General features: G+C 48.3%; 1 protein-coding gene across 1 annotated transcript in view; it reads left to right on the top strand.

Annotated features, from left to right (window-relative positions):
* Positions 1–7656: 7656 nt before the first annotated feature.
* Positions 7657–20181, top strand: part of LOC103750795 (IgGFc-binding protein-like) — a 41260-nt gene continuing 28735 nt past the window's right edge. Inside the window, exons 1-4 of the mRNA XM_008854042.2 lie at positions 7657–7711; positions 11260–11609; positions 16231–16801; positions 18642–19246. Of these exons, the coding sequence (XP_008852264.2) occupies positions 7657–7711; positions 11260–11609; positions 16231–16801; positions 18642–19246 (1581 nt within the window). The remainder of the gene's footprint in view (positions 7712–11259; positions 11610–16230; positions 16802–18641; positions 19247–20181) is intronic.

The raw sequence follows: 20181 nt of genomic DNA, 5'->3' as shown, positions 1-20181 counted from the left end.
GAACATGCTTGGGATCAAAACCCCAGGTGATTCCATGTAGTCCACAGCACAAGCCTGTCCGCAAATTTAAGAGATCCGGCAACTGCTCTAAGAGCAATTAACTGGTCGTTGCGTTACCAGGTTTTTGCATTAGAAAGATGTATAGATAGGGGGTCTTGTCTACACCCGTGCGGGCAGTCAGGGCCCGTTAAGAGGGCCAAGAGCCTTTGGCTAACATCAGGGAGTAGCCTTGATCAGAAAGCCTCAATTTCTCCTTCATCTTTAATGGTCACACGCAAAGACTCAGACCGAAAATAAAAGGAAGAAAAAGAGGAGAGACTGCCAATCCCCAAGGGTGGGACGGCTTAGAGGCAAAGCTGCCTTTATCCTCCTAACCGGAGGTAACAGGAAAAAGAGATTGCCGATCCTCAAGGGTGGGATGGTTTAAAGGCAAAGCTGCCTTTATCCTCCTGATGGGAGGTGATAGGAAAAAGAGATTGCTGATCCTCAAGGGTGGGACGGCTTAAAGGCAAACCTGCCCGTTACCCTCCTGATGGGAGGGATACTCACAAACTCTGCACGTTCCAGGAGCCTCATGTTCTGGCGCCAGCTGCGGGGGTCTCTCCCCCTCTTTGTGGGTCATTGGCCACCGGTCCATGAGGGCAGGGGGAGCAGAAGCAACAAACGGGGTCAGGACGGCCAGTGAGCACTGACGGAAGAAAGCCCTTCTGGGGAGGCTGGTTCCACGGCGTAGTGAAACAGAAACAGCTCTAGATGTAGTGATACAGCTCCAGATTCAGTGAAACAGCTCTGTTTATTCAGTGGGAGAACTAGAGAAATTATAGTGTGGAGGTAGTAGCCAAAGCCTCAGCTGATAGGTGCTCATAGTATGCTTTATTTACATGTGGTAGTGTGCTCCTATCATCCAACTATCAGGCAATGCCTGATTATCATATAGAAAAAAACTGGGGGTAGTTTTTACTCCAGGTAACTATGCCAAAGGTCATGTTCCAAATAAGGTCAGGCATCCGTGCTTGGTGGCACTTTCCAGGTAAGCCAGGAAGAGAGCAGGAGGCCCCCTGCTGAAAAGGGGAGTCCTTCCATTTGGCGCCGAGCCCCTTAGGGCTATCCGGACATGGAGAACTACAACCCTAACAGCAGGGTTTTCCAACACACACACACACCCACACACACGAGTAACATTACTGTATACCAGGAGTGAACTATCTAAAATAGATCAAGAAAGCAATCCCATTTACAATAGCTGCATAAATTTATCAAGAAATAACTTTAAACAGGTGAAAGATTTTTATAATGAAAAAATTTAAACACTGACAAAATTGAAGAGGAAACCACAAAGGAAGAGAGATACCTTATGTTCATAGAAACAACCTAAGTGTTCAACAAGTGGCTCAAGAAAATGTACACAAACATAATGGAATACTAGTCAGTCATAAAGAATGAAACCTGTAATTTGTGACATAATGGAACTGGAAGGCACAGAAAACCAAGTACTGTGCTATAGGCCAGCTGCCTGACTTTCCTGCCATGATGAACTGTGCCCTGAAGTGTGAGCTGAAATGAATCCTCACTCCCTAAATTGCTTTTGTCAGAGTATTTTATCATAGTGACAGGAAGAGAAACCAGGCACATGCAAACACAAGCGCGCACACACACACACACACACACACACACACAGGTCTAGAGAAAGTAATCTCTAGGCAGATAAATCTTCCCCAAACTTAAAAGGCATTAGAAACAATCATATGTAATCTCTTCCATAAAACAAAAGAGAGAACATTGTCCAACTTATTCTGAGACCAGGAGAGAGAAAAGAAAATTAGACAGTATGTCCATGAACTTAGATTTTAAAATCCTTGAAAATGTTAATAAACTTAATCCAGCACTATATGAAAAAGAGTTAATAATATATACCACACTCAAATGTGATTTATCTCAGGCATGCAAAGCTGGCTCGGCATTTAAAAAGAGATCATGTAGTCCACCGTTTCAGCAAATTAAAGGGGAAATTTTACATGATACAGGAAAAACATTTGACAATATCTGACACGCATGATACAAATTAATTTTTAAAAATATATTTATTTAATTTGTTATGTATATGAGTGTTTTACCTGCCTGTATGTAAGTGCATCATGTGTGCAATGCCCAAGGAGAGCCAGAACAGGGAGTGGGATCCTCTGGAACTGGAGTTATGGATGGTTGTTAGCTGCCAATGTGGGTGCTGGGAATTGAACCCAGGCCCTCTGCAAGAGCAGCCAGTGCTCTTAACCACTGAGCCATCTCTCCAGCCCCCATGTGATATAACTTTCAACAAACTAGAACTAAGAGGGAACTGCCTCAATTGGATAAGACAGCATCTACCAAAAACTATAATTAGTATTATACTTAATAGTGAAAGATCGACTGCTATTCAGATCAGGAGCAAGGCAAGGAACATTTACTCTCATCACCACTGTGCAACACAATGCCAGAACTTCTATCTAGTTCAATGAGGGAAAACCGAGATGTAAAAATATTAAGTAAAATATATACTGACTGGAAAGGACTGAAACTGTCTCTGCTTTTAGATGATGTGACTGTAGTTAACAGTCTCATGCAACCTGCTGAAAAACTTCTGGAACTAATAAGTGAATTCAGCAAGTTTGCACAAGAGAATAACTAACACGACAAAAATCAAATGCATTTCTGTACACTGACAGTGAAGGTAAGGATCTGAAATTAGAAGCACAATCCTATTTGTAATGGCATCGGAGAAAAATTTTAATGCATTTAAATTAAAAAAAATTTTTGGCCTTTTTGAGACGGGGTCTCCCTGTAGCCCCAGCTGGCCTGACACTTGCTATATAGACCAGGCTGGCCTTGAACTCACAGAGATCTGCCTGTCTCTGCCTCCCGAGTGCTGGGATTAAAGGCACGAGCCATCACACCTGGATAAAATGCATTTTTAAATGTAACAGAACATGTAGAAGTTTTGTATGCTGAGAATTTTCAAAATCTTTGTGAAATAAAAAAGATCTAAATAAATGGAAAATTACTGTTTATAGATTGGAAGACTCAACATTATGATGAGAAAAATCCAGTTTCAAAATCAATATGGATTGATAAAATGGACTATATTTATATTATGGGTTTTTTTTTTCATCTTTAAGAATGTTAAGCTGTGCGTGTTGGTGTACTCCTTTAATCCCAGCAGGCGAATCTTTGTGAGTTCAAGGCCATCCTGGTCTACATAGCACGTTCCAGGCCAGCTTGGGCTACAGGGAGACCCTGTCTCAAAAAGACAAAAATAAATAAATAGATAAAAAATCAGGCTGGAGAGATGGGTCAGCAGAGGACCCAGATTCGATTCCAAGTACCCAATGGCAGCTTACAACTGTTCATAACTCCAGTTCGAGGATCCAACGCCCTCTTCTGACATCCACAGGCACTGCACAACACAGGTGCACTTACACACATGCAGGCAATACACTGATACAAATAAAGGTAAGTATATTAAAAACCAAGTCACAGAGGGGGAGAAAAATTTTCCAAAACATAACCAACCAACAATTTGTACAGGCAACGGAGTAAAAAAGTGGGAAAGAAACAAGTATATTACTGAAATCACAAGAGACCCAAACAGCCAATAAATACATGAACTTGTGTTCAACCTCACTGACAATCAAGGAAATGTAAATTAAAGGCACAATTCCGTACCACTCACTTTTAGAATGTATTGGTCTAGCTCTGAAGCAGCCATCATGGTCATCCATTTACTGTGGGAGCTTAAATTGGTATCTTTTTTTTGTCTTTTTTTTTTTTGAGGCAGGGTCTCCCTGTAGCCCCAGCTGTCCTGGAACTCACTATGTAGACCAGGCTGGCCTTGAACTCACAGAGATCTGCCTGCCTCTGCCTCCTGAGTGCTGGGATTAAAGGTGTGCGTCACCACGCCCGGTTTAAATTGGTATTTTATGCTTGAACTGACAACATTTAAGTCTGAGCCCAGTAACCCGCCAAATCTACAATTAGGAATGTCAGACTATATCCCAAAGAACTTGTGTACATGTGCACCAAAAGACAAAAATCCATTTGGGAAACAGCCCAAATGTTCATGGGTAAATATGTCATGTTTTTATACCACTGAGTAGCATATGGCATTCAAAATGGATTATGGTTATTGATTGAAAGTAGCCAGTTGCAAAACAAGATGGACATATGATTCCATTTACACAGAATTCAAAACCAAGCAAAATAGCCTATGGTGTTAAAAGCCAAAATAGTCACTACCTATCAGGAGACAGGGAGTAAGTAGTGACCAGGAGGGAGCATAAAGAGGGCTTGTGAGATGCTGGAATGTTCTTGTTGAAGACTTCACCTGAGTGAAAAGTACAAGGGTGTGTTTATTTGAGAGGATTTAATTAGCTGTATACGTTTATGATTTGTGTACCTATTAGTATGTGTATTTTGTTTTAATCAGATATTTTAAAAATAGACCCGTGAATCACATCAGGATAGTTGCCTACAAGGAAGCTGCAGGATTGAAAAGGAGTAGAAGAGAATAAATAATCAGGCGGGGTACAGGTAGGGCAAATAAGCAGTTAGGTAAGTAGATGGGATACAGCCTGGGCAGCAGTCTAGAATTTTGTGATACCCAGCATGGAAACTGGGAAAGGGGGCCATTTAAATGAAAATTTCACCGAATAAAAGTTCACTTCCTCCATCACATTAGCCACATTTCAAGTGTTCCATAATCATGAGTCCAACAGCTCAACTGTCTACTATGGGGCAAAAGGAGGCGGCCATCACTGCAGATCTTTCTGTTGGACAGCCTCAGACAAACACGGCTGGGATCTGGAGGGAAAAAAAGAAGCAGTTATAGAAAGAACATAAAGAGAAACTGAAAACCATCCGAGCTCAAGCTGAGATCTAGAATAGAACACAGTAACACAAGATCCAGAAAAGCGCTATCATAGAAACCAAGACACAGACATCTGTAAAGAGGAAATGTTGATGTTAGACATGACAGAGTTAGAACCATGTGGCAAACAGTAGATCACTGGAGAACTTAGCAAAAACAGCTTCTGTGCATGTGGAAGTCCCATCACTGGGTCCTGAGTATGAAGAAATGACTTAGAAAATGCCAGCAAACCTGAACTTAGCTGTAGAGAGTAAATCCTCTTCTGCCTGCCCTGGCTTATAGAGCTCAGACATGCCAGGGTGCCCAGGGGTCTAGAATGGTGTGATCAGTGCAGATCCTGTCTCCTCATGCACAGGGAGACGTCCAAAAGTTCAAATGCAAACACTCTTGCTTGGACTCAGAAGAAGGCTGCCAGGGTCATAACAAATGTGGTTTCTTGACCATAAGGAAGTGTCCCCAAAGGTTATTTCCGGGGTCATTAGTGGGATTCCTGAGAACAGATATAATCTGGGGTAGGGCAGAGGAGTGTGTTGTAACACACATACACACACACACACACACGCACGCACACACACACACACACACACACACACACACACACACACACAACTTAGGCCCTAAAAAAGAGTGACAGACAAGGTCCCGGGGGGTTGTCAAATATACAGTATTTTTGAGATTTTTCTCTACTGCTCTATTTCTGGGGACTCCGTTTGCAGAGAGCAGAGATTGAGTTTGAAAGGTAGGCTTCTTTTTGGTTTCAGTCATGGGAGACATTAAGGCTAAGAGAGGTGTACAGGAAAGGGGCCAGATTATCTCTGAAAACTCACCCTAATTTTTTCCTCCTCACCTCTCCGTTCTCTGGGTGTCTTAAAAGACAGCTAGGTAACCACAGAGAGGATTTTGACCGTTTGCAGTCACTGTTTCTTCCTCGGCATCCTGGTATCTTCTCCTTCCGGTCCATATTTCCCTCGGGGACCCAGTTGTCTTCTCTCCCAACTCAAGGATTCGATGCATCTGTCCTCCCAAAGCCCTCACTCTCTATGGGTCCCCCCTCCCTCCCTCTCTATGGGTCCCCCCACCACACCTACTTGTTTCTTGTTATCTCTGGCTTCTCTCCAGCCTCCTATTTACTCACGCCACTTTTCTGTTTGACTTTAGGGCCCACTCAATGCCAAAGCCTTTATCTTTTCCTCCAAGAACCTGCCAAGAGTGGTTATGTGGGAAGTCACAGCCCTGGGGAGAGAAAAGCCTCCACCCATGCTGGCAGCAGAGGTCCAGGCCTCAGTGATAAGGGGGGAGGAGTCTGGTGGAGTGTTGACCCAGGACACCCAGGCCTTGCAGCTGCTGTTTCCTGAGGAAACTCTTCATCAAACAATGATCCCCAAAGTAAGGAGGGGAGGAGTAGGGCATAGGCCAGGCCAGCCCCATCAGATATGGCGACTTCATCCCAGAAAGCCCACACAGCTTGCCTCCCTATGCCATCCAGTCCTTGCGCCTCATCTCAGACAAACTAGAATAATAGACACGATCACTCAAAACCTGTTCCTCCAGTCCCTTCTGAGGACACAAAAGAAAAAAGATAGAAAAGAAAAAAGAGAGAGGTGGGGGGGGAAGAAAACCACAGAAAGCAAAAACTCCAAAACCAAATAATTCTCCAGGAAGAATTCTCCACATGGCTGTGTAGAACCAGGAAATAGAAACCTCTGACCTTCATCACGCACAACCTGAGCCCTAACCCTCACTTTCCCACCAGTAAGTGAGCACCTCAGAAGATCAAGATGCCTAGCAAAGCTAGCTTTCCATGTTTCTGTTTTATAGATGAGAACCCCAGACCTTGATGGTAAAGATGGTCCACACCACAGGCATGGGTCAAGGCCTCTGACCCCTGTTCTTTACTGGTGACCGGAAAGATGAGGGTGACTGGGAACCAAGGCTTAGCTGGTGGGGACTGCTAGGAACCAGGACCCGGATATGGGTCCTTTACTGTTGTTTCTGGCAGGGGTCAAAGAAAGAAATCTGGCCAGTGAGCCAGCAAACACCACCAAATGCCACCTCCCATCTCAATCTAAACCCTGCCCACTACCCCACCCCTGCCTAGGGACCCAGGATTTCAGCATGCTGCTCCCCAGCTGTCTCCCTAGGGACACCACCCTTCCAGATTGAATTGTTCTGCAAGCTCCCAGGGTGCGGCCACCAGCTGTTCTCACACCCCTTTCGGAACACACGACTCATCATCCATCTACCCTTGGCAGGTCTTCAGGGCTCCCCATTCCACCTGGTCTGAGATCAGCATCCTCCTCCAGGAAGTTGGCATCATCTGCCTGTTCAGGTGCCTCAGGGTGTGGCTTGAGAGGCCAAGAAACTCCACTATATAGCCCCATCCACAGGCTGATCCTGAAGTTCTGGGGAGCTGCAGGTAAGAAGGATGGGGTCCCCTGTGGAAGTGGAACAGCTGATCTACTCTGGACTTGGGTTCCAGACTTCTTCTCCAGCCTATCCCCTCGGACCCCCTGGGTATCTATTGCTGCGCCCATTTCCCTGGATCCTGAACTGCTCAGCTCATTCCTAGACCCTTGGACAGCCAGCCTCACCACCACCTGCTGCTTATGCCCACATGATCCCATCATCCACCTGCCCACCTCAGCCCTCCTTGCACCCCAGCAGCCCTTGTCCTGAGACTGTCCCCTTCTGTCATCTCCAAGTCAATCTGCAGGAGGACAGCCTTCTATAACCCTCTCTCCTTCCCTGCTGCAGGCATGGGGTCCCTGTGGAGCTGGTGGACCCTCTGGGCTGGAGCAGCCCTCCTGTGGGGTAAGTCATATCAAGTCTGTGTCCTTGTTCCTATCAGGGAAACTCTTCCTGCCTGAGTCAGCACCCTCAATTTGTGTCCCCTCTATAAACCACCTTGCAGTGTGCCCCAAAGGCTAGCTGAAATGGGGCAGAGGTTAGTTGAAATGGCAAAGAATCCCTTAGGCACTACAGAGAAATATGGTAGAATCATCCTTTTATATTCACTTTGTTCCCCCCTCCACACACACATTAGTGCTGAGAAGCCCACTCTCCTCTGGTTCCCGGAGACACTCTGTCCGCACAATGCTTGAACCAATTTTTAGGTGGAAATTTCATATAAAACTTCAGCTAGCCAGTCAGTTTCTCTTTAAAAATGGGAAAGTTTAACATTTTTTAAAAGGGCCCCAATCTTTCATATTAACAACCAGAAGAAGCTGTTTTAGGTGGAGTCTGGTGCTACCTGGGCTATTTTTCGAATTTTTATTGTTCGTGTGTCCTGCAGCATTTAGCTTGAGAGGCCTGACCAGAGCACTCAGGCTTTGGAGCAGCAAAGCCAGAAAGGCTTTAGAAGAGCGCTGCTTGGATAGGAAAGGACCAGGAGGGAGGGAGTTACTCTGCATGCTCCCTGGCAAGGGGCAAGGGGTTGGTTTTGTGATGGGGAGGATTAGCTGAGTGGACCCACGACTGCATTTTCTTAAGGGTTGACCCAGGAGGCCACAGTGGACCCCAGGAACACTGGTGGGGAAGAATTCCTCACAGCCTTCCTGCAGAATTACCAGCCCGGGTACAGCAAGGCCTATCTCCGCCTCCTCATCTCCAGTCTGTCAGAGAGCTCCGCCTCTGTCTCCATCCTCAGTCAGGCCGATGACACCTCACAGAAGGTCACAGTGAAGCCTGGGGAGTCAGTCATGGTCAACATCAGTGCGGAGGCTGAGATGACCGGCAGCAGGACCTTCCAGCATGCAGTGGTGGTCCACTCTGACCGCACCATCTCTGTACAGGCACTAAATGCTAAACCCAACACAGGGGAGGTGACATTGCTTCGGCCTGTTGGAGCCCTGGGCACAGAGTACTTTGTGCTCACACCCTCCAGCATCTCTTCCCAAAATGTAAAGGAGTTTGCTGTGGTGGCTGGCAGAGACGGTGCCTCCATCAGTATCAGTCTGAAGGCAGCAGTGACATTCCAGGGCAATTTCTACCCAGCTGGCAGGGTCTTAAGTGTGACTCTGGAGCCCTATGAGGTAGCCCAGTTACAAAGCACAGCCGATCTCTCAGGATCAAAGGTCACAGCCAGCAGCCCTGTCGCTGTTCTTTCTGGCCACAGTTGTGCCCAGAAGCACACAAACTGCAACCATGTAGTGGAGCAGCTGCTGCCCACATCTGCTTGGGGAACCCACTATGTGGTCCCTCCTCTGACCTCCCAGTCCCGCTATGATCTGGCCTACGTTGTAGCCAGCCAGACCACAAAGCTGACCTACAACCATGGGGGTACCACTGGCTCCCGTGGTCTCCAGATGGGTGATGTGGTCCAGTTTGAAGTCCGGCCCTCCTGGCCGCTCTACCTGTCTGCAGATGTAGGCATCCAGGTTGTGTTGTTCGGCACAGGGGCCATAAAGAATCGGGTGACCTACGATCCTTACCTGGTCCTGATCCCAGATGTGGCAGCCTACTGCCATGCCTATGTGATCAAGAGTGTGCCAGACACTGAGGGTGTAGCCCTGGTGGTGGCACAGACAAAGGCAACCAATGGCCTAATCATGGATGGGCAAGCATTGGGGACCATGCTCACCTGGGTGGCTGTGCCAGGTAGTGAGTTCTCCTATGCTGAAGTGGACCTTGGCACTGCTGACAAGATACACACAGTTGAGGCCTCTACCAACTTTGGGCTGCTCACCTTTGGGTTGGCCCAGGCTGTGGGCTATGGAACATCAGCTTCCTGTGGCCAGAGTGAGTGATGGGAATGATTCCTGACCTTGGTTGCCTTTCCTGTCTGCTCCTCCCTCTGTGGCTTCCTGCCTGGTTGCCCTGTCTGTCTCCCACTTCTAGCCTTCATGGCATCCTTCCTTAATTCCTCTCAGCCCCTTCCCTACCTCTAGGGACAGTGATTCTGTTTACCAACCAGACTGAGCCGAGGCAGAGCCACCTAGAGCACTGTGTCAGGAAGTCCCTACACTGCACTGGCCATTCTCTATTGGTTTGTGGTGAAGTTGCTGTAGGGGACCTGAGGGAGACCCAGGGTGCCAGGACAGGCTGGGTCAGCAGCTTCTTGTCAACCAGTTTTGGAAATATTTTGGTATTCTGGCACAAATACAGCTATACCCATTGCTAGAAGTTACTCTCCACACCTCAGGTAGGATCGCTGATGCTCAGAGTCAGGAGGTCCAAAGTATAATGACAGTAGAGGACCCCCATGCTGTCCTCTTTCCTAGGTGCTTTATATGTTTTAGCATAAAGAATAGGACCTGTGTGTGACCTCAGGCTCAGCCTTTTGAGAAGCTGTCGCCAGGCAGCACAGGTGTTGTGAGGACACGGGGCCAGAGCCAGAGAGCCTGGGGTTAAACCCCAGCCCTGCCTGATGAATTTTGGCATGGGACTTCACCTCCTTGGACTTCAGTTTTCATGACTATAAAGTGGGGATAATACCCAATCTCCCCCAAAGGACTGTGGCGAGGGTGGAACTAGTTAGCATATGCAAAGCCCATAGAGTGGCATATGGCAAGTGATCAGGCAATGCAGGGTAAACTGTTTGTTATTAGGGGGTCAGAAGGCAAGAGTTTTGAGAGGCTGGAGGCTGACCAGGAAGGATTGTTTCTTCTTAGCTGGGCTTCTTCAAACTGGGAACCTGGAAACAAGAGGTTCCTTATCTTGGCACAAATGCCACCCCAGTCAAGGAGCACCTGGGACTTGAATGAGGGACGGGTGCAGGTGACTAATTATAAGAGCAATGGTCAATTTACCTCTTAGGCTTATCTACCCACCTGACTTAAGGTTTTGGCTCATTAAAACTTGACAATTCCTCCCTCAAATTCCTATGAAGAAGCTATTATTATCAAACCCATAGGACAGATTAGAACAGATGCCAGAGCACCTAAAATCATCTACCCAGTGTCCAGAGTTAGGTTCTTGGACCAGGACTCCTACTGAGGCACCTACACCACAGTTGTTTCCATTATGCTGAGGCCTCTGTCTTCCATTTTCTGTCCTGCGAACCATCCTTTAGCCTTTCCAGCCTGGTGAAGGCGAGGAAGAGTGTGACGTGAAAGAACACATCAGTGTTTCAGTGGCTGCTCTTGATCTCTCGATCCTTCTTCACTGTCTGTCCCTCTTCTGGGCCAAGCTGTGTTAAAATGTGGAATCAGAGACTCGGGGGCATCAGGCAGACCTGAAGACTCTCTCTCTCTCTCTCTCTCTCTCTCTCTCTCTCTCTCTCTGTTTGACTTCAAATCTCAGTTTCTCTGCCTCTAAAATGGATGTTCACGAGCCAACTGCTCACACTGCGGGGGTGGGGGCAGGTTTCTGACCTTGTGAGCATTTCTAACTGTTTTTTTTTAACTCTCCTTCCTCCCCAGCTCTGCTCTCCCGAGCAGAGGCCTCCTGCCAAGGGGTTAAGTGTGCATCTGGGCAGCACTGCCAGGTGGTGAGTGGGAAGGCCAGGTGTGTGGCAGAGTCCACAGCTATCTGCCGTGCCCAGGGTGACCCTCATTACACCACCTTTGATGGCCGCCGTTATGACATGATGGGTACCTGCTCCTACACCATGGCCGAGCTGTGTGGGGAGGATACGACCCTGCCAGCCTTCAGCGTGGAAGCCAAGAATGAGCACCGGGGCAGCCTCCAAGTCTCCTATGTGGGCTTGGTAACCGTGCACGCCTATAGCCACTCTGTGTCGCTGATCCGTGGAGAAACTGGCTTTGCCCGGGTAAGTGTTCAGAGTTTGATACCCATGAGTTACCAGCCCAAAGAAGGAGCCAAAGTCCTGGGATTAAACCCCGAACTCAAGACCTTTTTGATAGGTGAGGGAACTGGTAAGAGAGTGTTATGTGAAAACCAGTAGCAGATCTTTAAAGCTTTTCTTTCACCGATTCCACTTCTAGAAAACTTAAGGATGCTTGGAGATATGGTTAGGAAGAAAACATACCAACACCACTTGAAATAGCAAAAGGGAAAAAAGGAAAAGCAAAAGAAATGATCCCAATGTCCAACAGTCAGAGACCTCTGAAGTGACAAGGATCATTACCGATAGTGAGCTAGTAAGTGGGCCAGGTCTGTTTCTTGGTCCTTTCAGCGTCTCTCCATCTCTCCGTGGATAGCCATTGTATTATGACAGGTACAGATAAAGAAACAGGTTGATGGAGGTGAGTGACTGCCCAAGGCCCAAGAGCTAGAGAAGGTGACACTTGGGAGGAACACATGTAACCTGATGACTGACTCTGGAGTTGCTGCGCTGCACCTGGGAAACAATGAAGGCGAGTAGCAGCCTAGAGCTCAGTTTTCTTTCCCACCACATCGCCAGGGAAGTGGTAAAATATGTAAACAAGTTGGAATCACTCTGCAGGTTGAGTATCCCTTATCTGATGCCAGAAGTGCTTCAGATTTGAATTCTTCAGAATTCTAGAATATTTGCATACACAGGCTGGGGATCTCTCTCTCTCTCTCTCTCTCTCTCTCTCTCTCTCTCTCTCTCTTTTTTTTTTTGGTCTTTTTGAGACAGGGTCTCCCTGTAGCCCCAGCTGTCCTGGAACTCACTAGACTAGGCTGGCCTTGAACTCACAAAGATCCACCTGCCTCTGCCTCCCAAGTGCTGGGATTAAAGGCGTGCCCCACCATGCCTGGCCTTTTTTAAAAAAATATTTTATTTTTATTTTGTATGTATGAGTGTATTGTCTGCATGTGAATGAGTGCTCCCATGTCATACAATGCCTATGGAGGTCAGAAGAGGGTGTCTGATCCCCTGAAACTGGAGTATGGACAGTTGTTAGCCACCAGGTGGGTGCTGGGAATTGAACCCAGGTCCTCTGCAAGAGCAGCCAGTGCTCTTAACCACTGAGTCATCTCTCCAGCCCCTGCACATGTTTTTGACTGTGATTGGTCATACTAGGACAGACTGGGAATTTTCCATGCATTAGTTTCCTTGCTAGTGCTCAAAAGGGTCAGATTTTGGATTATTTCAGATTGCAGATTTTTTGTTTTTAGTATTTTTGAGACAGGGTCTCCCTGTAGCCCCAGCTGGCCTGGAACTCACTATGTAGACCAGGCTGGCCTTGAACTCATAGAGATCCACCTGCCTCTGCCTCCCCAGTACTGGGACTAAAGGTGTGTGCCACCACGCCTGGCTCCAAAATTCAGATTTTTGAGACAAGGGTACCTAATCTGGACAGTGAACACTTATGTGCCAATCCCCTACATAGACTGTAAATGTTTTAGCTTTTCTTCACTTGTCACAGAAATCCATGTGGACCCTGCTCTGCTGGACTGATGGGCCCTCATTTTTTATGTGCTTAAAAGCAAATTCCAGACATAACTACACTTTACCAAAAAGACTTTAACATGCCTACCGTTAACTAGAATGCAGTATTAATTCTTAATATATGTATGTATATAATCTTATATAATATCTGAAAATAAAGCAAAAAGCCAAGTTACTCAGGCATCTGATCCCAAGTTCAAGACCTGCTTGGGCTACAGAGTGAGTTCGGGCCACCCTGGGCAACTTAGTGAGATCCTATTTCAAAATAAGAAGCAGAAAGGGGCTGAGGGAGTAGCTCAGTGGTACAGTGTTGGTTTACACTCCACAGTGAGGACCTGGGGATATAGGCAGTGGCAGAGCACTCATCTAGCATATATACGGCCCTAGTTGCTCCTGTTTCCTCCTCCTCTTCCTCCTTCTCCTTTTCCTCCTCCTCTTCCTCCTCTTCTTCCTCCTCCTCCTTCTCCTCTTCCTCCTCCTCCTTTTATTCCTCTTCTGCGTTTTGAGGCAAGGCCTTACTATGTAGCCCTGGCTGGCCTATATAGACCAGGCTATCCTTAAATTTACAGAGACCTGCCTGCCTCTCCCTCTAAAGTGCCAGGATTAAAGGCATGCAGCACAGTTAGGGTTAGGGTTAGGGTTAGGGTTAGGGTTAGGGTTAGGGTTAGGGTTAGGGTTAGAGTTAGGGGTTAGGGTTAGGGTTAGGGTTAGCCTGACAAGCCTCTAGTTCAGTTCCCAGCAAGAGAGAGAAAGAGAGAGAGAGAGAGAGAGAGAGAGAGAGAGAGAGAGAGAGGAGAGAGAGAGATTCTAAAAACAAATTCACAAATTTGTTTAAGTGTACACTTCAACTAAGTTTTGACAAATGTATAATTAAAACCCCCATTAAGATACAGAATATTTTTATCACATTGGAAAATTCTCTACTGTTCCTTTCCAAACAACCTTTAACACATCCCTCCAGGCTGCCACATTTTAAATTTTCCTCCAGGTTAGTTGTGTCTGCTTAAAAATTTCATCATAAAATCATATTATGAAACATCTTATTTGTGCATCTGACTTCATTTGCTTTTTACTCCCATCCCATGAGAAACAACTTCTGTTGGTACTTTTCCTCAGTATTGGTATTGAGCCCAGTCCTTTGCAAGTGCTAGACAGGTGCTGTACCACTGAGCTATATTCCAGCCCTCTTTTTATTTTATTTTGAGACAGAACTTACAAAGTTGTCCAGGTGGGCCTCAAAGTTGCAAGCCACCTATCTCAGCCTCCCAAGTAGCTGAGATTTCTTTCTCTTTTTTTGTAATTTCTTTTCTTTTCTTTTTGAGACAGGGGCTCCCTGTAGCCCCAGCTAGCCTGGAACTTACTATGTAGACCAGCTGGCCCTGATCTCACAGTGATCTGCCTGCCTCTGCCTTCCGAGTGCTGGGATTAAAGACATGTGCCACCATGCCTAGCCCAAGTAGGTGGGATTTCTTGTTGGTCCTTTAAGGCTTGGTTCAGCTGTCCCTTTCCTGGGAAACCATTCTTGACAGGCAAATTGGTGATGTCCTTTTCCCTAGGTTTCCAACCCAGCCCTGATCCTTCTGTCAGTGCCTCCTCCAGCCCTGTCCTGACTCCTCTGTGCTTTCCCTGTGCGGACGGTCTGTCTCTCCCAGTTCTTTGGGAGACCATGAGGAAGCTGGGGGATTCATCCTCTGTATCTCCCAGCACAGGACCAGGAAGAGAGTACATGCATAGTAGGTGTTTAATGCAGCAGCTCTCACAGGCTAGGTAGGTTCTTTATTGCATGTAGGATAGAAATGAGACACAGAAACTTCCGAAGTAAAGGAAAGTGAAAGTTTATCACAGAAAAGAAGAACAACATAATACTTACTTTTTACAAGAAAGAAGGCTGGACTTGGTGGCACACACCTTTAATCCCAGCACTTGGAAGGCAGAGACTGGCGGATCTCTGTGAGTTCAAGGCCAGCCTGGTCTACATAGTGAGTTCCAGGCCAGCTGGGGCTACAGGGAATAAGGAGAGTCAGGGAACATGTGGCACTTTGCACACAGCTCAAAACATGTCCATTCTTGTGTTAAAACTACTAGGCAGAGATCCTGCCATACAATGATATTACAAGATGGTGTGGCGGGAACCTCAGAGCAAAATAAGAAATACAGTGTGATCTGTACCTGAGTGCACATACACGGTTCTGCCTGTTGTGACTTAGTAGTACAGAGCACCCAATCAGTATATGTGTTACCATTTGTGGGAGACCAAGAAACTGAGCTGTACAGTGGGGTATGAAAGGCAAAGCTTTCCTTTGTGCAGGGCCCTGCTTAGAGAAATCTATCTGGATCAGTGCACTGGTAAAAAATAAACTGCTTCCTGCTTAGCTTTGGGATCCTGATTTTCTGTTCAAATCGCCTACTCCGATGAAATAAAGATCCTGACATCACCAGTCAGATTTGCCACCATCTTGGTGGCTGCTGGTCTTAACTGGTTTTGCCCATAGCCTCCTGTCCCTCTGCTCCCTTATCTCAAGAACATGCCACCTGCCCGCCTGTTCCACTGGGTCCCTGCAGCTACTTGCTCAGCCAGACCTGCCGCTCTCCTTTATCACACAGACTTCATGCTTTTATTGACAGCCTGCTGCTCTGCCAGGCACTGTGGAAGAACTAAACAGTGATCAAGGCAGTGATGCATTAGTAGACAGGACATTCTAGTGGCCCTAAGCAGATGAAGAATGTGTGAATTTGCATATTATATTTAAGAGGGTTAGAAGCTATTGGAAAATAGAAAGGCAGAGGAGACTAGGGAACAGGAAAGGGGCTGCTACTGAAAGGGGTGATGGGGTGGCCTCGCCAAGTCAGCAACATTCAGGAAGATGTTTGACTGAAGGAGAGGGAGTGAGCTTCATGCACATCTGGGAGAGGAACATTCCAGTCCTCTGAGGCACAAGAGCAAAGATCCCTAGGTTCAGCAGGTGGCAGTAACAGAAGGAAGGAATCCTGTGTGAGGAGGGGAAGTGAGTGGTGGAGATGGAGGGCTTTAGGGGAAACTGTACAGGGTTCTGACCACTGCCACCCTCTGCAGATCGACCACCAGCGCTCAAGCCTGCCAGCCTCCCTGAGTGATGGTCGCCTGCGCGTGTACCAGAGTGGGACACAGGGTGTGGTGGAGCTGGACTTCGGACTGGTGGTCACCTACAACTGGGATTCCCAGCTGACACTGAGCCTGCCCAACCGCTTCCGAGACCAGGTGTGCGGTCTGTGTGGCAACTACAATGGAGACCCTGCTGACGACTTCCTCACACCTGACTGGGAGCAGGCCCCTGATGCCTTAGAATTTGCAAATAGCTGGAAGCTGGATGATGGGGACTACCTGTGTGATGACGGCTGCCATAACACCTGTCCCTCCTGCACAGCAGGCCAGCTGCAGCACTACCAGGGATCGCCTCTCTGTGGCATGATAACTCTGTCCACAGGCCCCTTCGCTGCCTGCCACGAGTCCCTGGACCCCAAACCTTTCCTGCAAGATTGTGTGTATGACCTGTGTGTGACTGGAGGGGAACGTCTCAGCCTGTGTCGGAGCCTCAGTGCCTATGCCCAGGCCTGTGCAGAGCTGGGCATCTCTGTTGGGAACTGGAGGTCACAAGCCAACTGCCGTAAGTGACACCTAGGGTAGGAGCACATGGCGAGGGAAAAAGGGCCCCATGTATCTGCTCCATATATGAATTACAATTGTGGTCCAGCCCAATACTGGGCAGATACCCTGGTTGGCCAGCACATCTACAGTTAGCCTAAGGTTGGGACAGACATATCATCGGACAGGAAAAGTCTACAATGGTTGGGGATCAATACATTGGGGGAGGTGCCAGCAAATGGACAGGAGTTGGAATTGGGAGGCACAGGTAGCGGGTCAAGGACCGGATAGTGAGGTACACGGAGAGGGTTCTGGCCTTGGATGGAGAGGCACAGAGAGAGGGTTCTCTAGTGGGATGAGGAGGTACAGGAAAGGGGTTGGGGATGTGATGAGAGAAATTCTAGCAGGCAATGGTAGACAAGAGAAGGTTCTGATCCCACCTTGGAAGGATTTGGGGTTGTTCTAGAGTTTTCAGGATCTCTCTGGGTTCCACTGCCCGGGAAGCCTTGCCTCTGGTCATCACTCTCCCCTTTCTGCAGTCCTTCCCTTCCCTGCTGTGTCCGGTCCTGTCCTTGGTACTGAAGAGTCAACAGAAACTGAAACAGACCAGGTCTCCACCTCCACAGAACTTTTATCAGAGTGGCAGAGTACAGACAGGCTGTAAACAGCTCAACTGTGAAATGCCTTCAGAGAGCAAAGAAAGCAGCTCATGTGATAGCAGTCTCTGGGAAGCTCAGGGAAGACATTTGGGGATAGATGACAGTGGATCCCAGGGCAGAGCCAGGCAATGAAATCAGCTAAGTCACGACAGCGTCAGACATGGAGCACCTCTGCATCTGTCATTCATTCAGTCCTCACAGCCAGTGAGATCAGTGTTGCAGCATCCCATTTTACTGATGGGGAGACTAAGGTACAGGCAGATCAGTCATTTGTTCATGGTCACACATTAGTAAAGGGAGAGCTGGCATTTGAACCAACCATCTGGGCTCCCAGAGCCTTTGCCTTCACCTCATGCTGCAAAGTTTGTCTGAGGAAAGGGTGAGGCAGGCAGAGGGAACGGTCAGAGCAAAGGCCCGAGGTGGGAATCTGAGGACCAGGCACCAGGACACTGAGGCTACAATTGAGTGGTCCAGTGAAGGAGTGAGACAGTGAGACAGTGAGGAGCCTGGAGAAGTGACTGATGGGAAGCATGGGGAGGTGACTGATGGGGAGCACAGGGAGGTGACTGATGGGGAGCACAGGGAGGTGACTGATGGGGAGCACAGGGAGGTGACTGATGGGGAGCACAGGGAGGTGATTGATGGGGAGCACAGGGAGGTGACTGATGGGGAGCACAGGGAGGTGACTGATGGGGGGCACAGGGAGGTGATTGATGGGGAGCACAGGGAGGTGACTGATGGGGAGCACAGGGAGGTGATTGATGGGGAGCACAAGGAGGTTACTGATGGGGAGCACAGGGAGCTCTTGGGCCTTGGGAGGACTCTGCTTTCCCCTGAGATGGAGCCACAGGTGAGAAGGTATGTGGGGTACCTGTGGCCCCAAGTTCACAGATTCCTCTGGCTGGGGTGAGGAGCAGACTGTTCACAGGGGAGCAGGAGACCAGGCAGGGGCTGCTATGGTTTATAGGCTGGGGAGAAGATTCTGGGTGGACTTGAAAGATGGAACTCATAGGATTGGCCCACTGACTGTGCAGAGGATGGGTTGGAGGAGGGTAGTTGAGGCTGAGGATCAGGGAGGATGCAAATGCCTTTATCTGAGAGATGCAGAGCTCTGAGAGAGCAGCAGGTGTCTGGGAGAGTCGTGGTGTACCCTTTGTGGGCTCCTCAGGCTGGCCTGACACACACTCTCCTGGTCCTCCACAGCCCTATGCTGCCCAGCCAACAGCCGCTATGATGCTTGCAGCCCTGCCTGTCCTGCCTCCTGCAACTCAGAGGCAGCTCCTGAGGACTGCTCCAGCCGCCCCTGTGTGGAGGGCTGTGTGTGCCTTCCAGGCTTCGTGTCCAGCGGTGGCGCTTGTGTGCCTGTCTCCTCCTGTGGTTGCACCTACCAGGGCCGCCCGCTTGCTCCAGGTCAGGAGGTGTTTGCTGATGACCTGTGCCAGCAACGCTGCACCTGTGATGGAGCCACCCAGGAGGTGATCTGTCGAGACACACAAGGATGTCCTTCTGGTGAGCGCTGCCTCGTGCAGAATGGCCTCCTGGGTTGCTACCCCAACAACTTTGCCAGCTGCCAGGCATCTGGGGACCCGCACTACGTGAGCTTTGATGGCAAGCGCTTTGACTTCATGGGTACCTGCACGTACCAGCTAGTGGGATCCTGCGGCCAGAATACTGCACTGCCTGACTTCCGGGTGCTGGTGGAGAATGAGCATCGAGGCAGCCAGACCGTGAGCTACACGCGTGCCGTGCGGGTAGAGGCCCACGGTGTCGAGGTGGCAGTACGCCGGGAGTACGCAGGCAGAGTGCTGGTGAGTACTGCAGCATAGGGGAACAGGGAGGGCACATCCCCTGAAAGAATAACGGCTGTGGTTGGGGTCAGAAGGGGTTTGTTAAAACAGCTTCTGGTTGCTGGGGGTGGTGGTTCACATCTTTAATCTCTGTGAGATTGAGGCCAGCCTTGTCTACATAGTGAGTTCCAGGTCAGCTGAGGCTATGGGGAGACCCTATCTCAAAAAGACAAAAAACAAACAAACAAACAACAAACAAAAACAAAAGAGCTATGGTTAAGGGCCAGACCCTGCATTCAGGCTGTGCCATCCCTTTTTGGCTCTGTGACTCTCCCAGCCTATTTTGTCTATCAAATGATGAAATAAAAGAGGTCTCATCCTGAAGCCGCCAGCAGCCACATTGACTGGGTGGTTGTAGAGATTTGATGACTTAATATTTTACAGGGTCTTTAAAGGAGGACTTGGTGCCCACCAGATGCTCTGTGAATGTCGATGGGTGCTGATTTCATTCTTGTGAATCTTCAGTTGGAGACTTGTGCGCTTTCTGGATGATGGTTCATAGAGTTAGGTGACACAGTCATTAGGTAGCATATGAGTGTTGGGAACATGCTGGATGAGCATTGTAGGGCTTTGGCAGCAAGACGGGGCAGGGCCTGCAAATATCCAGGCAGTGTCAGGAGGTCCACACCACAGTGCAAGTAGAGAAACACTCATTTCCTCTGCAGAAACAAGTGAAAGTAGGGACGTGAGTTGTTGGATGTTCACACAACAGTTCATCATGAAAATAGGAAAGTTTGGGTAATGGCTCACGATCTACGAAGAGGAATGGATAATGGAAGCAGGAGATGGAGCTTTCTGTATGCCACATTTTAACCCCCAGTCCTCGCAGCAATCTTGGGGTGAAGGAAATCTTGCCCAGGAGCCCCAGTGTTTGATATAGGGAGGCTTCGGATAAA

Source organism: Nannospalax galili, unplaced genomic scaffold (assembly GCF_000622305.1).
Source record: "Nannospalax galili isolate Female #2095 unplaced genomic scaffold, S.galili_v1.0 scaffold886, whole genome shotgun sequence".
In the NCBI taxonomy this organism is placed as follows: domain Eukaryota; kingdom Metazoa; phylum Chordata; class Mammalia; order Rodentia; family Spalacidae; genus Nannospalax; species Nannospalax galili.
This window is presented reverse-complemented; position numbering and strand designations above follow the sequence as displayed.